The sequence below is a fragment of the Copidosoma floridanum genome, unplaced genomic scaffold (assembly GCF_036245765.1).
Source record: "Copidosoma floridanum isolate Cflo_tuat_1 unplaced genomic scaffold, Cflo_Japanese_pri ptg000012l, whole genome shotgun sequence".
Lineage (NCBI taxonomy): Eukaryota > Metazoa > Arthropoda > Insecta > Hymenoptera > Encyrtidae > Copidosoma > Copidosoma floridanum.
Genome location: NW_028321889.1, coordinates 1,511,998 through 1,534,603, shown reverse-complemented (window position 1 = coordinate 1,534,603; position 22,606 = coordinate 1,511,998). Strand labels below are relative to the sequence as shown.

Here is a 22,606-nt window from a genome sequence, read left to right as displayed (position 1 = left end):
AGGGATTATATTTTCTTTGACCGAGGCGTCGATGTATGCTTCTTTTCCTAAAAAGCAAGACGCCCCCCATTGATACCGAGATACTTTTAAATAAAAAAAAAACTCGGCAGGCAGCGAAACCACGCGAGCGCGACCGAAGAGCCGCGAGGGACGACCTGGTGCCGAGAATCGTCAGCGAATTGGCATCCGTGATGAACGTCACCTTGAATTACCAACCCTCGTCCTTCACCTACGGCAGCCTAAACAAGACCAAGCGCAAATGGACGGGGATTCTGGGGAGATTGCTCAACAACTCGCTCGACGTGGCTGCCGCCGAGATGATCATCAACCGGGACAGGGGCGAGGTCTTCGACTTGACGGTACCGATCATAGTTTCCAGGACCAAGCTGTTCATCAGGATGCCCGACAACACCGACGTTCCTTGGAACGCCTATTTGAAGGTATATCTATATATATATATAAACATTGGCGTTGACATTTTGAATTATGTCGGTGACCTCGTGTTATAAAAACACACTATAAATACGTACGTACGTACTACACGCAGACCTTCAACAAAAAAGTCTGGATGGGGCTCGTCGTTGTCATCCTTGTCTCACTCTTCGTACTTACCTGCATCAGAGTAATTATTGCCAACGTCAAAACTGCCAGACATGATCACTACGGTTATCTAATCTTGGACAATTACATGCACGTTTGGGGCATATACTGCCAACAGGGCTTGCCAGGTCACATATATTTATATACATATAAAATATACATTTATCTTATTATTATGTGTATACATGTATTATACATCGATAGATTGATTGGACGTTTACAGATGACTCGGAGACGACGTTGCCCCTGAAACTGGCGTACTTTTCGATATTCCTGTCCGCGTACCTGCTCACGTCGGCTTACTCGGGATCGTTGACCAGCTACGTGACGGTTTCCATGCCGGCTATGCCCTTCACCGATTTGATTGGTTTCATCAACGACAGATCGTACAAGCTGATCGTCTTGAAGAACAGCGCCGAGCACGATGTCTTCCTGGTATGGGTGTTAATTATTTTCCTCTACCGAGTTGTATGGACTTAATTTACCATATATAATTAATTTTCATTGGTCATACGGCAAGAATCCAAACGACGACGTGTACTATCGGATGAGCCTCTTGCTGGACAGCTACGAGAATCTACCCTCGAGCTACATCAAGGGTTTCGAACAGGTGTGTTGTTGGATATTGTCGAATTTTCGTCAAGAGCAATTACGTGAGTTTATTAACGTTATACCCTCTTTGTCGACAGGTGTGCAGCCAAAAGACCGCCTTCTTCGCGAGCGTGGCGATGCTGAGCAAAGTACGCGGCGCGACTCCTTGCGAGCTGGCTGGCGTCCCGGGAGGTAGAGTCAGGAAGATGGGCATAGGTCTCAGGAAACACGACCCCCTGACCGAGTTCTTCAATCACTAGTGAGTGCCTTCATTATACGCTACACGCAAATCCTCTGGGTTCGAGTGACCCATTTATGTGTGTGTAATTTGTTTTGCTTTTCATTAAGTATACGGAGGTTCGAGGAGAACGGCGTTATGTCGAAGCTCGTCAGTCACTACGAGGAGAAGTTCACGAGGCCGAAAGCGCCGTTCGACGCCTTCAACGTGCGGGACGTGATGCCGCTCTTTGCCATCTGGATTTGCGGGTTGATCGCTAGTGCTGTTGGGGTGCTGCTCGAGTGTTTGTACCATAAATTGGGCCGGGATGAATCGAGGATTATACAGACGGAGAGGTACTTGCTTGCCCCGTACAGGGAATACGGAAAATTTCATTCCGAAGAATCGAAGAGAGTTCGACGTCCTGCGAAAAAGTGTTTTTGGTGCAAACAAGCTGGATGATGGTTCGATCGTGGACACTTTTTTGGGTGAAAATAAAACAATGACAAATAGGCGAATTTCGTACAAATAAATTTTTATTTCGTTATTATTTTATGAAAATGCAAATTGTATGAATCTTAAAAAAGTACAATAGCCCGATACACATATATAAAATATTACTCTTTACACAAACATCACTGTTTACTGCTGCTGCACCTTTTTGAAATGTATTGATCAATGTATCGCGTACTGTCTTGGGTTATATGGATACAAGTGTGTACAAAAAGCGGCTAATACCATGAAAAATTACATTATTTGTATCTTTCGACGTTAATTTGCTGTATCAGCGTGTTGCTTATTATCCTCATCCAGAGAACAAAGGTTTAATTGCGGTATGAAAAAAGTTACGGAGACGCAAACATTGCTTATTCGTTATTTTCTGTTGTTCTTTTTTTCTCTTTTACGAGAATAAAAAAAATATCTATATATATGGACGTGTGTAAATTAGTGACAAGTAAATATATATGTATATGCATACGAAATATAATTCGAAACGCCTTTGGAACAGCCTTTTAGAGACACGAATCAAGTGGCGTGTTTGTTTTTTCACCTTAGGACAGTCGAAGAAAGTATCGACATTGTTATTAAGTTTCAATTTTTGTTTTTTTTTCTTTCTACAATTAAAATAATTGTTTTTTTTTTTTTTTTTTTTTTTTGTTTTTTTTTTCAGAAACAAAGAATGCCATAAGTGAGCGAGTACACGTAAATCAGTCAGGTTACACTGATACAATTTTTTCTCTCATCGACATCATCGGTCTTCATAAGATATCAGTAATTGTAAAATATTAATATATATATAAATATAGAAATATGAAAAAATTCGCAAATCACTGCACCACGACTCTTTTTTTTGTTTTCATCTCGATTTTCCGATGGCTCCTTATGCGGCTGTTTTTTCTGCATCGATTGCTAAAAAATGTAAGGAAAAAGGAAAAAAAAATTATATTCTTTCAATAGTTGACATGTTTTTCAACCTCTGGTGGGAGACATTGGTAGACTAGTTACCTTCTTTGGTGGGCAAGAGATTCTTCTCGAGCGTGTCCGCGTGCTTCAGCTTGTCCTTTTGGAAGTTTTCAATTCCAGAGATCAGCTGCTGCTTTCCCTTCTCCTGTTGGATAGCTAAAACGAAAGCACACGAATGAGATATAGAAGATGATGACAGACGGATGGATTTTCTCAACTCACCATCTTTATCTGGAAGAGGGTTCTTTTCCTGCGTTTCTGTGTGCTTGAGTTTCGACGGGTCGAATTTCTCGATGTTGGCTATCAACGTTTGCTGATTTTTTTCCGCGGCAACGTCTGCGAGAGAAAAAACACCAAAGCCAATAAGCTGCTAAATCAATCAAGCGTGCATGGTATACACGATGGGGTGAAATCATAATATATACCTTCAGCCGAAGGCAGGACGTTCTTCTCCGCAGTCTCGGCCTTCGCCAAGCAACTGGAGTTGAAGCCGTGGAGCTGGCTCTTGAGGTTGATGGGGACCTTGGGAAGTTCTTTCAGAGACACGCTGGATGGGTCCGACATGGTGAACGATGTGTATATATTGTTTCCTCCTTTGGATCTGCAAAACAGCGGGAAAAAAAGCAAGCAGAGATTAAAACACACATGGTCAAAACGACGCTGTCAAGTATGATGATTTTGTTTTATTCGTACACGCCACGATTGAAAAACAAAAACCCGAAAAATTTGTTTCCCTCGATAAACATAGACACCGAAAAAAAAAAAAAAAACATCCACAGACGAGCAGTATAAAGTTTCCCTCGCGATTCCCGATATAAGATACCGGCGCTTTTGTTTTTTCTCCGGATACCTCCATTGTAATCGTACCGTGTACATGTGTTGATTTTTTTTTTGTTTGTTTTTGTTTCCCTCTACGGCAGCTCTCTTTGTTTCAATCGTTGAAAATAAACGATCTGGAAATAGCCTCCGTGATACAGATCCATTGTCGCCGCAGGAGAGAGAGAGACAGTTCAATAACAGCGCGAATCCTATTGTTGAAGGTGAACGTACATACCGAGTCTTGGAAACGTTGGGAAACGGAGAGGAAAAAGATGATAAAAGAAAAAAAAAGGTTTCCTCGACTCGTTTAAGTATTCAAGAGCTCTCTTTCACGTCCGTCTCGTATCAGGAGAGCTGTATGCAGTGTGCGGGGCTGCACGGGGGTTAAGTACCCTTTAGCTGTGCGGAGACAAAACGTTATCAGTGTACATAGGACGATAAAGGGAGTCAGGGTGTCGATTGGGTGGGCCATCCGAGTATGGGTTTACTTGAAAAACCAACTTTGACGCCCGGATATCAAGGATGAGTCATGAAGCCCGTGCGGAAGGAATAAAAGGAGAGAGGGAGGGTGGTGATTAATCAAGAGTATTTTGAAGATACGGAGCCGCACGAGCCTTCAAGTGAACGCGCGATTCGGTAGACAGAGAGAGAGAGAGAGAGAGCATATAGCGTAAGGGACAAATAATATGTATAATTGTATATCTGGTTTTGCGTGGGAGTGAAGAATTTGCCCGGCAACAATAACGTTACATGCATACATTGGTTGTTTACTTAAAGAGAGTAATTATTATATCTGGTTATAAACCTATACGATTGCTTGATTCTCGGTTCAAATGAAATGACGAGCGGTACAGAGAGACCGTACATGTGTGTATATTATTATAATTATCAGTGTAGAAATAAATGGTGTCAGTATTTTGATATCAGGTGATGTTTATACGATTTAAAAAAGATGTTGACTGATCGATCGTGTAGTCGATCCCCTGCATGATGACCGATCCCCACGCGTACAGTGTTTACGCTTACAAGTAGATGATTTACCGGTTTTTTTTTTTTTTTTTTTTTTTTCATGATTAAGTATTTTAGCCGGGAAACCAGCCATTGTGTGTTGTGTGGATGATTCAAATTGATTGAATTCATCGTCTTGCAAACGCTTTTGAAGCCACAAGTATTACAAATGTACTTTTTGTTTTTTAACCAATGATTACAACAATTGAAAGAAAACGTCGATATGATTCAATTACGCGTTTATGCGATAGCAACATTTTTTTTAAATCGTCGCCATCCTATTTGAAGGTCCCTGTATAATTCAGGAATGGCTTGTATTAATAACGAGAGGCGCGGATAATTGAAAGGCAGCAACAGTGTGTATGTAGAAGCAGATGCCGGCATGCATTCCGTAGGAGTGAGGTCAGGCCCCTCGAAAAAGACCGAGAATCAGAAAGGGGGAAGCGATTTCTTTGTTCCTTCCTTCCTTCCTTCCGAGGGGGAGACAGTGCCGGCTTTTTTTTCGAAGGATACGAGCTTGTGGTTTTTTTTACAACTTGTTTCAATGGATTTTATTTGTAAACTCGCGTTTCTGGTTTTCAAAGGAAATCGTTACGGTGCTTGCCCGATACAATGTATATAAGATCACTCATAAACTTATTGGCACGAACCATTTTAAAAAATGGCTTACACTGTAAAGATGGAGTGTCCCCGGTTGTTTTTTCAAGTTCCAGCTTGAACTGGTCCGAGAAAACTGATAGTTTTCGTCACTGTAAATTGGATTTCACGCTCTTCAGTGCGCCGATAAAAGTAATGGTTAAAAAAATGACTCGACCGATTTCGCTTCAAAAGAGGCAGGTTGTCGCAGTACTTTGTCAGACGAGCCAAACGTCGCTCAGAATTTTTCTTGTTTTTTTTTTTTTCCCCAGTGAAAACCCAAGGCTCTCTAAGTAAATAAGCGATTGTGCCTAAAAACGAAAAAAAAAAAAAAAAAAAAAAAAAAAGAAGAAGAAAAAAGCAATAATCGTTTACACGATGAGAGTTTGCATTGCGCTCGATTTACTCCAAAAGAGGTGTAATAAAAAAAAAGAAGGACGTGTCCGATCATTGGTAAATGTGCGCGTCCTTTTAATTTGATTTCCGATCGAATTAATGATTATCGGGCCTCTTTGCGCGTGACTCAGACACAACATATATGTGTATACCGGATACATCAAGAGCAGCTTTTTGTAATTTTAAACGACCGGGTGCATGTGTATGTATACGTACACGAGTATGTATATAGGTGAGTAACGCTCGAGGGTATACTTTGTCGCCCGGTTGTCGTTATCACTTTTTTTTTTTCTCGCGAGGTTGAATTCACGCGTCGAAATAACATTATTTTAATCGTGTTTGATTACAGCGCTCTTTCAAGTATACTCATTATTTGTAAAATTTTTTCACGCAAATCGGCAACTAAAACGTTAGAGCGAAAACTCTTGGCGCTTTGTATATTCGATAAAAGCTTCAAGTATATTGTACGTACAGCAAAAAAAAAAAAAAATAAAAAATAAAAAATAAGTACTCGTAAATTACTATGAAGTAGGATATAATTTATAAAAATCCAAGAGTTTTCATCAGCATAATATGTGAATCCATGAAACCTACACGTGACACCAGAGCTCGGTACTTACAATAATTGGGTAACAAAAGAAAAAGGAAAGTAAGCAAGCTGGGTGATAATAATCAGAGAAAGGAAAAGAGAGGGCCCCACCTTTTCTCGGCAAGAGTCATCAAGTCCGTCAATGTACACACACTTATTCGTGTTGCGCAACATCCGCCATGACGAGCCTCATCTGTTCCCCCTCTATATGGGTTTATACCTACGTACAAGTGGACAGCGTCGGCCACATTGATAGTGCCCGCATTAACATAACACCCAAGAGACAGATCGCTGCTCCCTCATCGTCCCGTCAACGACTCTGTTGCATTTGATTCTTAGTAACATTACATCCATCACGTGCACTTTTTTTCCCATAATTAACTGTTAAGTATACTCGAAGGAAAGAAAAAAAAAAAAAAAAAAAAAAAGTTGCACCTCGACCACAATGACAACGTGGGCGTGAAGAATAAGTATACCGTTTTTCCGACACAATCGGAGCGCGCCCCGATGGTGTAATATATGTATAGGTATAAAAAAAAACATATCTTTTTTGTACACGCACACGAGGCCCAATTAATGCTCCTTCGAAGCAACAGTATAAGTACACGTTATATACGTATAACCAAATAATATACCGTCTGATAAGGAGAAAAGGTGTATAGTGTACAACGGGCGATGATTTTTTCGTCCACAATGTTCACGCTCCGCGGAATTTCGCGGTTTCAATGCTAAAAAGGTGGTGGCGTATTGTACCGTTGCTGACGTTGATTCTGGGTTTTTTTTTTTTTTTTTTTTTTTTTTGCTGTGGCGTCCCGTGCAACCGGGCGTGTAGTGTACAGCCTTTCAAGAAAGAGGTATATCGCGTTGCACCGGAAGATGTTTTTAATTCGCGATGCACCGCTGGGTTTGTATCACGTGGGGGGTGCGGGACAGAAAAAAAGTAAAAAAAAAAGAATCTCGAGATTTTACGCAGACGCGGGCAACAAATAATTTCGATCGGCAAACATAGTTTCAAGCGACCCACAAACGAGCGATATATCCGCCATTACTTTCTCGGTAATGAGTATACGAGCCTATATACATTAGAAAATCGGAGTATAGGAAGAAAAAAGAAAATGTTATCTCAAAGCTTGGTGAAACAAATCGTGAAATACCACCGAAAAAAGAAGATGAGAAGGTAAGCCGGTACATAAACGTGCATATTATATGCTCAGAGGAAGGAAGGAAGAAGAGGCGAGCGCATGCAAACGAAGGGACTTTATACCGTTACACCGTACCCTTTTTTTTTTTTTTCACCCGTCCCCCAAGAAACAAGAAAGGGTATTTAATGTACGTGTGATGTAAAAAAAAAAATCAAGCCCAACCTCGTTTATTTGCTCAACGCAGCGACAATAATATAATTTACAGCAACACGTGCGTGCTCTCCTGTGTTATTATTGCACGTAATATGCAGGTATATAGGTGTACACCATGGGTATAATAAGCTGCAACTGCGGTTAAAAATCCTTAATTGAATGCATTTTAATTGTTGTTATTGCAGGTACACACGCGAATCACACGGAGCGTGACAATGCGGTGCGAGTGAAATGCACAATAACGATCGCACTGGAGGGAAGAGATGAGGAGAGGAAAAAAAAAAAAAAAAAAAAAACTTTACTTTTTTTCGTTAACAAACTGCACGAGGGCAACATCATCTCTGCATGATCTCGTTAACAGATCGGCAAGCCGATTTCGGTGTAGTTGTAGGATGTACGTACATTTGCGTACATTTACGTGCATGAATCCTCCTCCTTTTAGCCAATTCAAAACAAACCACCGTACAGTGAGCTGACCGCGCCGCACTTACCACACATCTCCCCGCGATCTCTTTTTCTCTGTTTCGCAGCGGCAAAGCGTGTGTATATATATATATATATATATATAAGTGCATTATATACCGCGGGTACGGACAACACAAGTAGCCGACTCTGCTCCTGTATACCTACCGACCACCACCGCCAATCAGGAGAGAAACTCTTTTGCAAGCCGGTTCCGCGCCTTATATGGTTCCCAGAACTACATATACATGTACGTGTAATATATATGGTGCATTTTATGTATACCCTTTGCTCGATGCATCTGTGCCTGTGATGTACGCACACTGCGTCAGAAAACAACGACAAAGAAAAAAGAGAGAAAGGCAGACGTTTTTTTCTTCTTCTTTTGATTAATCGATCATTGATTACGTGAAACTTTTGCAAAGCGAGAGCAGATGTTCGATGCTTGCATGCGTCTTTCATTGTATAATATGTTGGGCTTACTTGTAATCTTTTTCTTTTCCACGCGAATTTTCTCTTATTAATTGTTGTTAAATTAGCTGGTCTGGAGTACAGGTATAGGTCCGGATCATCGGATCATCTGCTAATTTGTCTTTTTTTTTTTTTTTTTTTTTTTTTTCTTTAGGCCATTTGAGTCACGATCATCGAGGGGGTAACGGGAGTGAAATAATGAAAAAGGAAAGCAGAGAAATCGTACACTTGACTAATTGTAACGCCCCCCCCCCCCCCCACGAACCCAAATGAAGAGTTTTTCTTTGGTTTTTTTTTTTTTTTTTTTTCGTTCACAGACAGCGGGAACCTGTAACTGCACCAATGAAAGGTAGGATTAAGGGTATGTCGATGAAAAAAAAAAAAAAAAAAACCATCGACAGTATACAAGTTTTTAGCGATATTGGTATACAGTACGGGCGAATTCGCTCGTCAATAATTATAACAATCACGATAATCTAAAGAAACTGGGACACTCGATTGTATATTAGGTAGATATATATAACATCCAGTTCTCCGGGGACTCGTGTGTCAGCGGGCGATGCTGCGTAATCGGTATATGTATATGTGTATATATATATACACCCTCCTAATACAGTGCGGCGCCAAGGAAAGCAGCTTTTTTAGAGAAAAGAAGCAGGTATACAACATAATATTACATTATATATATATATATCTACGAGTAAGGTGTGTACACGCGAACGTCACACATGTATTATGGAACACACGCGTCGTGTGCGTTATACCTGCACCTGTAGATATATAGGTACATAAGTATACAACAACATGTACTTAGTGATCCGGCGTGTTTTTTCCTGACCATTTTTGGTGCTTGTTGCCCCTTTTTAGCCGATATACTGTGTGGGAAATCGCGATTAATCACGGTTTTTGCGGCTATAGATCGCGTTGGCGGGTGATGACGAAATTTTTGTCGCATACAGGTGTACATAGGTAAACGTGCATCCATCGCGTCATATATATAAAACCCATCATCGCTCGATATCGTTCAAAGCTTGTACTGAGAAACTATTTTATAAAATTCACAGCGCAACGAATACGTAGAAGCGAAAGGAAAAAAAAAAAAAAAAAAAAAAAAACAAATTAACACCCGATGCAGCAGCGCTAACGAGAAAATACCTACGCGCGTGTGCTTAATGAGTATATACTATACATACTAGAGGTGGGATCGAACCAACGGGACCAGCGAGAAAGATGAGCTGTCAATTAGTATACATGTATATACATTTTTTTTTTTTTTTTACATTATAGTGTACTGACTACTATGGGTATGTACACTGTATTTATTCATTTAACATTTTACATTGTGTCTTTTTAACATGTCATTTTTCATCGTGTCATTATGCATTTCTCTTATTTACGCTTGCCATTACACTTTCGTTCTTTATTTATTCGCATATCAAATCTTTTTTATCTCCCCGGTCACTCAGGACCGGTTATCGAGAGCTCGTCACAATTCTTTATTTTTCAATCGCTTTTTTATTTTTCTTTTTCAACTTAAAAACTAAATCTTTATCCTAAATCGGTTTCATGAATTCGATACCCAGCAAGAACCATCAGAAAAAATCTGAGTACCCCGACCGGGAATCGAACCCACGACCCCTTGAGCTGTGTTGTTTCGGTGGCTATAGCATGCTAACCACTGAGCCAACGACGGGCTCATGTATATACATTTGGTTACCTGCATAACATCTCTGGGGGGGGGGGCAACTTAACGAAGAAAAGGCGCGCATACACACACACACATATATATATATAAAATATATAAAATAAGTATAATACTCGTTGAAAGAGCCACTGACGCTAGACTGCACGTTTTATTTCGCTGCAGATGTATATTATGTAGGCAAATTGCGTAAATTACGGCTTCTCCTTCACCTCTCGATCCTCCAAAATATATTGAGCAGAGAGACACGCGGTTAAAACGCCGTGATTAAACTCGCGTTTGCGTGGGTGACGCCTCGGAATAATCGGATGGCGCTTGTAATGTACCTATATATACGATTTGGATTTGAAGGAAGAGAGAGAGAGAGAGGGTGCGTTGTTTCCGATGATTAAATTAAATTACGCGCACATGTATATAATAATTATACGTGCGGGGTTAACGTGGGCGGTTGTAGTTGTTGTTGCACAAGCCGTTTTGCACAGCAAGGAAATTACTTGCTCTTTCCCCCTCCCCCCCTTACCCCTATAATGTGAATTTAATAACGCGAAAGGAGGGCACGGGGTGGGCTGCACACGTGGATAGGTATATATACGTAATGTACATCATCGTTACGGGAGACTGCTGGGCTTTTCCTCCGTATCTCGTGCAGGCCTTTCAACGTGCTTTTTCATGCACACCCACACACACACGAGAAAGTTCGGTCCTTTTTGTTAAAAAATTATAATTTTGCAACGTCACGCATATATCCTTCGAGTATATAGGTACACACATATATAAGGTTGTGCCTCTGCTGCGTGCAGTTGAATTTAATATTTGAAGTACATCTAACGGTAAAAACAATGATTGCGCGAGTGGTGGCGAAAATTTTTACTTTTAAAGATCTTATACGTTTATTTCTGTAATATATGAAAAAATTAAAAAAATAAAAAAAAAAATGAAACGCTTACACGAGATTTATATATACCTACGTGGACGATGGGAAGTGGCACAATGCACCTAAGGGTCCAGGTAATTGTTTCATACGACAAGAACCCCCTTTGTTTTGTGCCTCCTTTCCTTTTGTTATTGCAACTTACGATTTACGTTACAACATAATATGCATGTCACTTAATAACGAGAAAAGGAGAGAAAGAAGAGTAAGTATATCCATGACGACTATCAAAGTTTCTAGGATTTTCGCGAAAGAGAGGGGAAAGTATAATGCGCGCATCGATCGGTGTAGGTATACAGCTAATGAGTATACGTCACTTTCCTACATAGAATTCCTCTCTGAAATATACATATAAATGTGTTTATCTCAGGACGACTTGTATGTATAACCATCAAAGGAAATTCAACGTCGTTCGTTCGATTCGTTATCATATACAATTAACGACAAATGTAGTGCTATACACATATATGTTGCTGGATTAAGTATTGCCAATACACACGAGTATATATATTATTACGTGTCCCTATGTATACAACAATACACGGTAAAATGAGAAAATTGGCGCGTAGGTGGGTGGATATGGGAGTATATATCTATATTTTATACGCATAATAATTATGCACAGGTACTTATGCACAACAATGGGGCATGCAGAGCAATGCAATACAAAGTACATAACGTAAGAAGTAAAATTATGACCTACAAACACTACTTGGACACACACAAATCTGGACCATAAATTAATAAGAACCGAAAGAGGCTGCGATGTGTCGCATATGGAAGGGTTTGTACCTCATTATATTGTAGGTGTCATGTTACACAGGATACAACCTAATGACCCTTACATACATAAATTTGGGTGCTAAAGACGAACGGATAAGAGTTTCGATGCGTGCGATACTATACACATTTTTCGTTGCCAAACGTTCGAACGAAGCATCAAAATAAGTAGGAGAAGAAGAAGAAGAAGAAGAGGGAACCTAAAACTTATTCTGCAGGTTCTCGGATTTTGTTCATTCGCCGCTGCAGTACAGGCCACGAGCTCATTTAACCGGATACTGCATATATATACATGTGCACTATATGATATACCCATCGAGCCTATGTGTATATTTTATACGTATACAATGGACCCAAGCTCGCCCATAACAAGAAGTATTGTATATATACATGCCAATAGGATCAATTACACAGTTTTTCTCCATACACGTGTATATATATATATAATCGTATTATTATTATTATTATTATTATTATTATTATTATTATTATTATTATTATTATCATTATTATTATTATTGTTATTGTACGCCCACGCTCGCCGGGATGAAAAAGAAGAAGAAGAGGCGAGCCAAGGATGTATTAATGTACATATGGGATACTCCTCTATCTGAAGCTCGCGAGAGAGAGAGAGTCTCGTCCAATTAACGAAACGACTTTCCTTCGTCTCCTTGATGGCTCTCGTCTACAGTATAATATCATAAAACCTGTGCATCGTTGTTCTCTCTCGGAAGAAGAAATCGGGAAAACGTTGCAAAAGTTGCATAGGGAAGAGAGGTATACCTTATAAAACTATACTACCGCGTATATGTGCCGTTTGCGGGGGAGATCGGATCTTTTATGTGAGCGGGAAAGCAAAATGTATTATATATGTTGTGCTCTCCTTTCCTCCTCCTCCACCTTTTCGACGATTTTTTTTGCGCTGCGCGACTCTGTATGTGTAATTGACCATACGTGGATTTAGGAAAATCGTGATCCGTTGTTCTCCTTTGGATCGTTTGTTGTTTCGAGGGTTTTTCCAAAAAAAACCTTCAACAGCCAAACGCGGCGCACCGGTTTTCAGAAAATATACATATACACACACATATATTTCATTGTCGCGACGTGATGTTTTCACTGGACACATCAATTATAACAGTTGAGAGAAAAACGTTTGAGCTGCATATAATATATCGAGAGGCAGCTAACGAGCAATGCTTGTAATTGGAAAAAAAGTACATGATCATTCGTATGCCAAAGTGAGGAGTATCCTGCAAAACACATAAATTTGGTACACAGGGAATTGGGAACATTGCATTTCGACAAAGTGAAAAATGACGAAACTCGCGATCTTATGTGGAATCCGATACCCTTAAATATGTTAAGAGTTACAAGTATATGTTATACGAGTTATACGTACATATTTATATCCATAGGGAAATAAAAAGACAATGCCCCAATTGGCAAAAAATCGCTAAACTTTAGAAAGTTCTCCCTTTTTTCAACATAATAAGTACTTGTATTATAGGATATTCTCTCTATATAGGTTCTTTGTCCCGAGGAGTGAGTGCATAAGTGTACGTAGGTACATATTGTGTATAGGTACATTTCATGAGGTACTGTAAGTATCGTGCACGATTCTTTGGTGGGTGCTTGTAGGTTTATGTGCCGGTTACAAAGGAAAGAAGAGAGAGTGTTATACAGTGTACCTATAGGTCAGGGGCTCCGCAGACTTTCTCCGCCTCTCTTCTGCTGATGTCGCCCCGCGTCGAGTTTTCTCACGGGCAACGTCGATCGGCTAATGGTGTTATTGGGCATAAGTACACCCACAAGTGGGACAGCCAATGTTGCTCGCTGGGGTTTGGGACATCAAGTGAATTTCGTGACTCTCGATGGTTTTCCAGTGAAAATATATACATGATGCTTTGTTTCCTCAATCAAATCTGCAGTTATCCAGTTTTCAATGATTCGGCACAAGGGACCGATGGATTTTTTTTTTCCTCGTTTCGAGAATTTCCGGGTTTTAACGGGGATCAATTAGGACTTCATCGCAGTATATTTATGCACAGCTCGATCAAGATATAACATTGTGGTAAAAATAAAAATATTGGAAACGCAGGCCGTCGACGAGTGTTTTTTTGTCAGTATCATCCATCAATCGGTCAATTACTTAAAAGTATCGTGTTGACGATGATTATATATTATGTGAACGCGCGTAGTTAATATTATATCGTACACCAATTAAACTCACGAGTTATTATTAGTAAAATAATAATGCATAAAAAAGCAAAAGGTACATATATGTGTGTGTATATATATATATATTCACACATGCGAAAATGGAGCGAGTAAAGTGTTTATTCGTCGATTCCGGTGTTTGCGTGTCGTCTTTTTCACGCGCGCGTTTAAAAATAGCGTCAAACGTAACAACGCGGAGAAGAGGCGCAAGTAGCAGCCAAGGCGAAGTATAAATTCCGATTAAGCCACGCTTGCGATTAAACGCCGTACAAGGAAAAAAAACGGAGAACAAGACGCCAGTGACAGAATAAAAAATAAAAAAAAATAAAAAGATACCAACTCGAAAATTGTGGAAAAAAAAAGAAACGTTTTCTCTCTTTGTCTTTTATCACACTTTTCTTATCGTCTCGACGTGGATACCCATACACAAAAAAAAAAAAAAAAAAAAAAAAAAAAAAAAAAAAAAAAAAAAAGAAATGCCAGCCAACATGATTTTTTCTTCTTCGACCCTAACACGTAAGTATACGAAACAACGATTGGCGCAGTGAGTGAACGTATTGTACTGTGAGTCATACGAGAGGGAGAGCATGCCAGCGCATACAGTATACATTATACGATGGCAACTTGTATCGAGCTGATTAGTCATACGCGCACGATGTATCGAGGATTCTCTGGATTCCTCTTTTATTTTATCTATTGGAAGAGTCCTTTTTTTTTTTTTTTCTTTTTCAAAGTAGACAAATGCACGTATGAAAACGTCGATTACCAATTTACCACAGCGAAAAAAATAGGATATTTATCAATATGCCACTTTAAGCGCGACTGATTGGTAAAGAACAATGGTATACGATCTTCAATAAAAGTTGCACGTATATGTGTACACGAAGAACAATCGAGAGCTCATAAAATATATGCGAGTGCAGTTATGGTTGACGGGGTGTGTTATTTGTTTATAAAATAATTGGTAATTAAGCGAATAGGTATACTCTTGAAAGTGGCTTTCGGAGTCGCTTGGAAATTAAAATAAAACCTTTTCACCGGACTTTAGTCGAACGAAGCGAAAAAATTGGGTCGATTTGAATATATCGCGGTCGTATACATTTCGTGAAATTCTTCGCTGCGTACCGTATACGAGCGAGATAACTTAACAGCTCCAACAGCGTTGAAATATAATTACTTTCGACCGCCCAAGACATCGTTCAACTAAGCGTTGGAAAAAAAAAAAAAAAAAAAAAAAAAAAAAAAAAAAAAAAAAAAAAAAAAAAAAAAAAAAAAGAAACAAATAATGTTGATTTTCCAACGTACCTACGTATTCGAGTTGTGTGTGCGAGTGCTTGGCATACCAGCGCATTATTTTTTTTATGACTCACACATTTGCGTCCACGTCGCGAAATAGAAAAAAAAAAATTTGTTTTTCTTCGGTAACATCACGATGAGGGGTACTTAATTTTCAAACGAGTAAGACACAGTTGTTGTAACGACGCGTTATGTATATATATTTCCGTGAAGGCTCGGATGTTGATGCACATCGCCAATCGGACAGACCCACGGTAGTCGACAGTTGAAGAAAATGTTTTATTACCAAGCATCAAGCAACAAGGATATCTCACTCGGTGCATCATCGGTCGTCCAAAAACATTTATCTCGCTCGGGGAGAAAAATCACCCGCGTGGTCCCCGAATCAATTAGGCATCCGTATAATCGCGTACACCGTGTACAGGAGAGAAGAAAAAATAAAGCGCTGGATGGCAATTAAAGATCGGGTCCGCACGGAGGAGGAGTAGGATAAAAAAGGAAAAATCCCAAGGGGAGTTGAGAAATACCGAGCGAGAGAGACCGACCCCCAGAGAGAGAGAGAGAGAGGCTGCAAAGCCGGTCGACCAACCAGCCCCCAGACGCTCGCATCGATTGCGAGTCCCTGTTTTTTTCCCTCCCGCTCCGCAGGTCGAGGGGAAACGGCACGGCTCTCCCTCTTTTGGACGTTGTATATTTATACAGTACAGGAGGGATCCCGAAAAATAGTAGTCGCCATCGTATAAGCAATGCTTACACCACTGCTTTGCTGTACTATACAGGGGTGGCATGTATATTTATATATACGTGCGTGGCGCTTGCGGGGCTTTCACGGTCATGGCTCTGCTGGCACGGAAGAGCTTACGCGAGTTCTGCTTCCCGATAAATATGTACACCTACGTACAACTCAATGGCTCCCTTGCAAAGATTTTCTTTTTTTCACCCCGTAAGATTTTTACTTCCATGAGACTCTTGAAAGAGTGTTCGAGTGGGGGGAAAATGTCATTCACCTTCTGACGCGTCATCGAGAGATTTTAGATTTTAAGCACGCGCAGGAGCGCGTCGAGCCATTATATGGATATTGTTTGTAATTGAGAAATGCCATCGTATACTACGACGTGTAATGTTTAGTCACAACATCCAACCACCTGACACTATATACCCCACGTTGCGTAGGTATATTTGTGGGACCGAGAAAAAAAAAAAAAAAAAAAAAAAAAAAACAATTTGCCATGCCGATTCTGCTGCCCCTGCCTCATTGTGCCTGTATACGTGTAATCCCTACCTCCTTCGAATGGTCGCGGTAAAGAATAAAAATATCGCAAGCTCGAGCGTGTATGGTTGATGCAAGTTGTTTTCTCCCAGGATCGACCAAGTGATGATCTTGTAAATGTATAGGTATTATCCCTTAAGCAGATTGGGTATACCGGAAATAAAAATAATGGCACCCCGGCAATGTGTACGGGAAAAATTTTCAAAAATTCTACACGATGAATCAAACGATGGATAAGCCTTTACAGTTTGAAACCTCAACGTTTGATATTACGAGCACGCGAATGTGCTACTCGATTACAGATTGAGACGGATTGAGAGAGAGAGAGACACGGCGTTCAATTGGAGCAATTATGAAGAAAAAGGGCCGTCATCGGCAGCACCTATAGGATCTCGCTTCACCGGGTGATGTTATTTTATATACAAGTCGGTGTCATCACCTGCATCGACGTTATTATCATTATCACCGAGTGGTGTTATTTCATCTTTTAATTTCTGTTTAGGATGTTTTTTTTTTTTTTTTTTAATATATATACATCTTTAATTATACATCTTTCGAAACCACGACCGCACATGGGTAGTCTAATAAATTGTATACAGGATACTTTAATCAATATCCATTAGTAACGGTAATAGCGTGGTAAAAGTATAGTAAGTAACTGTTTGTACAAGATAAACTACAGTAGATGAATCGTGTGTATAAATTATATTGTATAAGCATATTAGTTGTGCGTTTAATTTTCACGATTGCTTTTACAACCTGTTGTTCATAATATAACTACTATTTGTCTTATTCTTTTATAATAATCTAATAGACACACCTATGGAACAAGTGCGTGTATACTATTTATGCACATGGGTTAATGTTTACGTAATAGAGACTCGGGAGTCTGGGTAGTAGGAGCATGTTTATACAGTATACGGAGCGAAACTCGAGTGGTAAGTATACATTTGTTTATTTCAATATGTTACACTTACGTAATCATATATATGTATTATGTATACAGAAGACGAATACTTGACGTTAATCACTTGAAAAAAGAAAGGGGCTACTCGATGAAAATCGATACTTTTGATTATTCTTTGAAATGATAGGTATATTTTTATAAATGGACAGAGAGCTCGAGACTTTAGCATGGATAAGTTGCTTGTATGGAAAAGAGTAAAACAGAGGACCCAACTTTTCATGCACCATGTATCGAAAAAAAAAAAAAAAAAAAAAAAAAAAACGAGCGGTAATGATGAGACGTGTCGAAGTTCAAAATCTTTACGCGGTCAACGAGAAACGAAGATATAACAAAGGAAAGGAAAAAAAAGGGGGTTGACCAATGCGTGAGCTAGCCAGGGGTTGATAAAGAACTTGGCATACCTCTGTCGAGTGGATGGAAGAGAAAAAAAAAAAAAAAAAAAAAAAATGACACGCGTGCGAAACAAAAGAGCTTAGTAAGTATATATACATAAACGCGTGTGAAAAATCACACCCTCTTCGTGTGTTTACAATTACGCGGCGCTGAGCACAAAACGATTGTTCTCTTGCTCGGAGTGCTGTACAGCGATTTATTGTCGTTCGGCTTGGTTCTTCATTGTCTTTATGTAAGTGTATAAATATATGACACCATAACGACCACTAATATGAACATTTAAGGAATTAAGCCTTCCTACGGATTTTATAATGCGAGGTTGTCCCTTGAGAAAGAAAAATGCTCTGGTTTGCCACAAAAATTTGGGAAGTATATATATACACCCATTGTTATGCATGTACATGATGGCTGTCCGGAGGGACGGATGAACTTTTTCAGTGGGTACATTTATACATATACAAGTCCCGAGAGCTTCCTCGGCAAAGATCACGAGACAAAGAGAACCCGATGGTTGTCTCTCTGATGTGTTATATCTCTATGCAGACTCCGGCACTCTCTGTATGTATATATACATATATATATAGATCCGGATGCTGGTGCTATCAATTGCATCTGTCAAAACCACGCCCAAACACGCTAGTCATAGCGGTGAAGGGCGCGCTTTTTCCGACTTACAAACTATAGACCCGATCTTCCGCCCTTTATTGTTTCTTTTACTTTGTTTTTTCATGGGTAAACTATACAGTTTGTGGTTGTGGTATTGAAATTTTGATTTTTTTTTTTTTTTTTTTTTTTTTTTTTTTTTTTTTCATTCGAAGTTGATAACGATTATATGTTATACGTTTAATGTGTGTATAGCAGATGTTTTTGGGGTGGGAGAAATTGCTGACGATTTCATTTTCAGCATCGGTGATTAGTGACAATATATAATAGTATAGGTACGCGCTTGTTAAGTATCGTACTTTGGGATTATTCGACATGGCTTTGTGTGTGTGTGTGTAGGCATATACAGTGAACGTTCAACTTTATCGAATTCACATATTCTTGTATTGCTTATGAACAAGTGGTTCTACGTTTCACGGAATCCATATATCAAATGCCAACATTTTACCTATACGCATAAAACCCTTATTGTACTGAAAAAAAAAGAAAAAAAAAGGAATTGCGATATGTGGTAACTCATCTGTTTCAACGCGGTGATAAAGTTATTTTTCGCCTTACTGTTGACATACGTAACATCAATGTTTCGACAGTATCTCTCGCTATTGATAAAAGAGTTTAACGTTACACGTACAGTAGGTGGGTATACTTGCAACACGTAAGTGTTATATTATCTTACTTTGTGCACGATTTCCGGAAATAACTCGCACGCACTTTCGTATCATTCAACGAAGAAACAAAGAGAAGTAGGTACATGTGTATTGATTAAATTTGAGTCTCAATAATTGGCAAAGCAAAAAAAAAAAAAAACTTTACGTGGAACAATTAATATTAAACACGTGGGATCGATAAGTGCGCATGAGTCATTGGAAAGGAGAAAAAACAAAAGCGCACAATTAAAACGAGAAGCGCAAACGGTGTTGGCATTTTATAAGTATCGTTGAAACAAAAACAAACACCAAAAAGCATATGTTCGTACAAAGGTATAATTGTACAGATGTTTTGGCGCGCCGATCATACGTAGGTACCTACACAACAACACATAGAATCGATAATCAACCAATTTACTTTTCGCCGAGAGCGCCAACTGTCGTCGTCGTTCCATTTACCGTTGAGATCATTCGAAAGGAAGAGTTAAGAGGTATTTTATGTACACGCGGCCTTATAAGGTTGGCTTTTTTGCCGAAGATTTTTTTCCTTACCTGACCGCGAAGCCATCTGTTTTCACGACGAAAATAACAACGAACGGATAAGTATTCCAATGAAAATACGGTGGCCTTGTCAATAAGACACACAATTGAAAATACTTTTCCAACGGATTTATATATTCGAACGTTTCTTGAAGAATAAACAAAAAGCCCATACGTCAAATAATTGAAGTTGAGAAAGAAGGACATCGGCTTCCAGAGCATTTTTCAAATCCTCGAGTTCTCCGTCTTCTCCTCATTGACATTCGAGGCGTCGTCGTCAATAGCAGAGAGAGAGAGAGCCACGGGACTTCCGTTCTTTTGCGATAATATTGTACACCATCGCTTTTTCGCTCACTGATCACGACTCCTTGGCTTTGCATTGAAAAGGATATTCGATTCGATTTAAAAAAAACCATCAAGACCAAGGGGTTGCTAACGATTTTTAGGTACGATACGAAACACCTGCTGCGCGTGTGTATACCAGCTGCTGCGAGTAAAAAAATTTGGATCGTGAATTATTACGGAAATTTGGAGTTGAAATTTTTGTTTTCGTTACAAGCAAAATGACGAAGAAGTCGGCTGATGCAATCTATGAATATATATGTACCTAATTACCAAAATTATCCGATATGACCAATACTAGAAGTGACGTTATCTCTCTTAGTCTTTTAAACCGTAATTCAAAAATGTATAGATTGATAATTTTGGATACGTCAGAGAAAGTTTTTATCATACATATATAATACACAGTTACAATAGAATAGAATAAAGTTTTATCAATTTTTGGAAAAAAATGTTACAAGTGTTTAAGTATTAATTCGCACGATATGGCAGTTAACTTGACGGTTACATTGAATTAAAATATCTGTTAATGTAAACCGTCAAACTTAGTTTCAAACTGAGCAGGAGGAATCACGAATAGTTAATTAATATAGAAAATACACGACAAATTAATAAAGAAAAAAATTCACAAAGCTAACTAAACACTAATCTTATGATTTTGCGATTAAATAAATACTAAAACTAATCCAACAATAAAATGCTAATGGTGTACATCGTCAACGAAACAGTTAATGTATTATATATCAAAAGCGTACTATAGATTGTTTGAGCTTAAGGACAATTTAAACGTAGTTGCGTGTATACCTTATCAAAACATTTATCATCATCGCTCGCTGCGAAACCATCAATTTGGCAATTAAAGAAATCAACACTGGCAATATAACCCACACACTTAACCGTCGATAAAATTTTCTCTGGTTTAAAAAAGTCATACCTACACTCGGTCTTATCGTTGATGATTCTCGTGAACAATTGTTCTTAAGCCCACACAACTTGTATGTATATATATTTGATTGATTCTGACAAAAAAAAAATGCCAACTTTGGTTAAGTATATCTCGACAGAAGCGACAAATGTACGTCCCGTATAGCGTGGCCCTCTGGTCTTTTACGCATCTTCTGTCGCGATTAAAGCGAGTGAGTCATTCTGCTGACGTCTGATAAAATCGAACGACCAATGTCTGAATTTCTCAAAATCCAGCCTTACACATTCGCTCATACCTGCCACGTATATCAATTTCGTACGCACTCTAATATACGTGTATAATGTACCTAAGTATATATATGTCCACACAACGTGGTAGGGAACCTTCACTAAATTCACAAAATAAAAAAACCAGAGCGAATTATCCTACAGGGCGTGGGTGCGATGCGTATAATTATTATATATATATATATATATATATATATATATATATATATATATATACACCAGGAAGGATATGACTACATGTGTAGATGGGTCCGTACACATATATAAGAACGCGGACACATCACCGCTTCAGCAAAATGGCAGATCCTCTCTCTCTCGTCCTTGCACTTTTATCGCTTGTTATCGCACGCCCCAAAACATCATTATCCCTCTAAAGTTCTGCCGGCACTTGGATCGTCCTTTCGAAAACATAAAATAAACTATAGTCCGGCCAAACGCGTCTCCCTGTCTCTCCCACTTGCAGGGTATACATTTATACCCACTCATACTTGTGATTAAAACACTGCGAGCAAAAAACTAAAATATCTCCGTGCAGACGGAAAAAGGGAAGCCGGTCGTTCGTGTACTTTATTTTGCAATTACTACTCCAGAGGAGCACACGTCATTATATTTTACAACAGGTATACCTACGTAAGTATACAAAGACATATCGCTGAAGGAAGCACACACCCAAATTTATCTCTTCCCCCCGCACTATAGCATTGGTGATGGTGAGAGTCCTTTAAAGTCGGCTTGTTGCTCCGAAAAGCCAAAAACAGACTCACTCTCATTCCCATCAAGAGGAATACTTAATGATAATTTAGATATTTAATTGGCGAGGTAAGTATATTATGTTTAATTAATGAACCTGCAGGGAAGAAGAGAAGAAGGCACTTACCGGCGACAAAGACGACGAAATACACGAGGAAGGATGGACGGCAACTGTATATCAACACAGCAGTACTTATACGCAAGGGAGCGAAACGTACGAGAGGCTTATACACAAGATCGGAGAGAACAGCGAATACTGACGCGGCAATACCCGAGTGTCCCGACTAC

At 39.2% G+C, this 22,606-nt stretch overlaps 2 protein-coding genes across 2 annotated transcripts; one reads left to right on the top strand and one right to left on the bottom strand.

Moving 5' to 3' along the window:
• The first annotated feature begins 119 nt into the window (after positions 1 to 119).
• On the top strand, positions 120 to 2,178 carry LOC106646112 (glutamate receptor ionotropic, kainate glr-3-like). Its single transcript, XM_014362150.2, has 6 exons — positions 120 to 440; positions 548 to 728; positions 824 to 1,035; positions 1,121 to 1,210; positions 1,290 to 1,450; positions 1,540 to 2,178. Exons 1-6 carry the CDS (start codon positions 192 to 194, stop codon positions 1,868 to 1,870), a joined length of 1,224 nt encoding a protein of 407 aa, XP_014217636.2. The 5' UTR covers positions 120 to 191; the 3' UTR covers positions 1,871 to 2,178.
• On the bottom strand, positions 1,927 to 22,596 carry cib (thymosin beta cib). The gene is made up of 5 exons (XM_014362802.3): positions 22,446 to 22,596; positions 3,298 to 3,473; positions 3,095 to 3,208; positions 2,915 to 3,028; positions 1,927 to 2,818 (listed from the first exon to the last, which is right to left on the bottom strand). Exons 2-5 carry the CDS (start codon positions 3,434 to 3,436, stop codon positions 2,790 to 2,792), a joined length of 396 nt encoding a protein of 131 aa, XP_014218288.1. The 5' UTR covers positions 3,437 to 3,473; positions 22,446 to 22,596; the 3' UTR covers positions 1,927 to 2,789.
• Between the last annotated feature and the right edge of the window lie 10 nt (positions 22,597 to 22,606).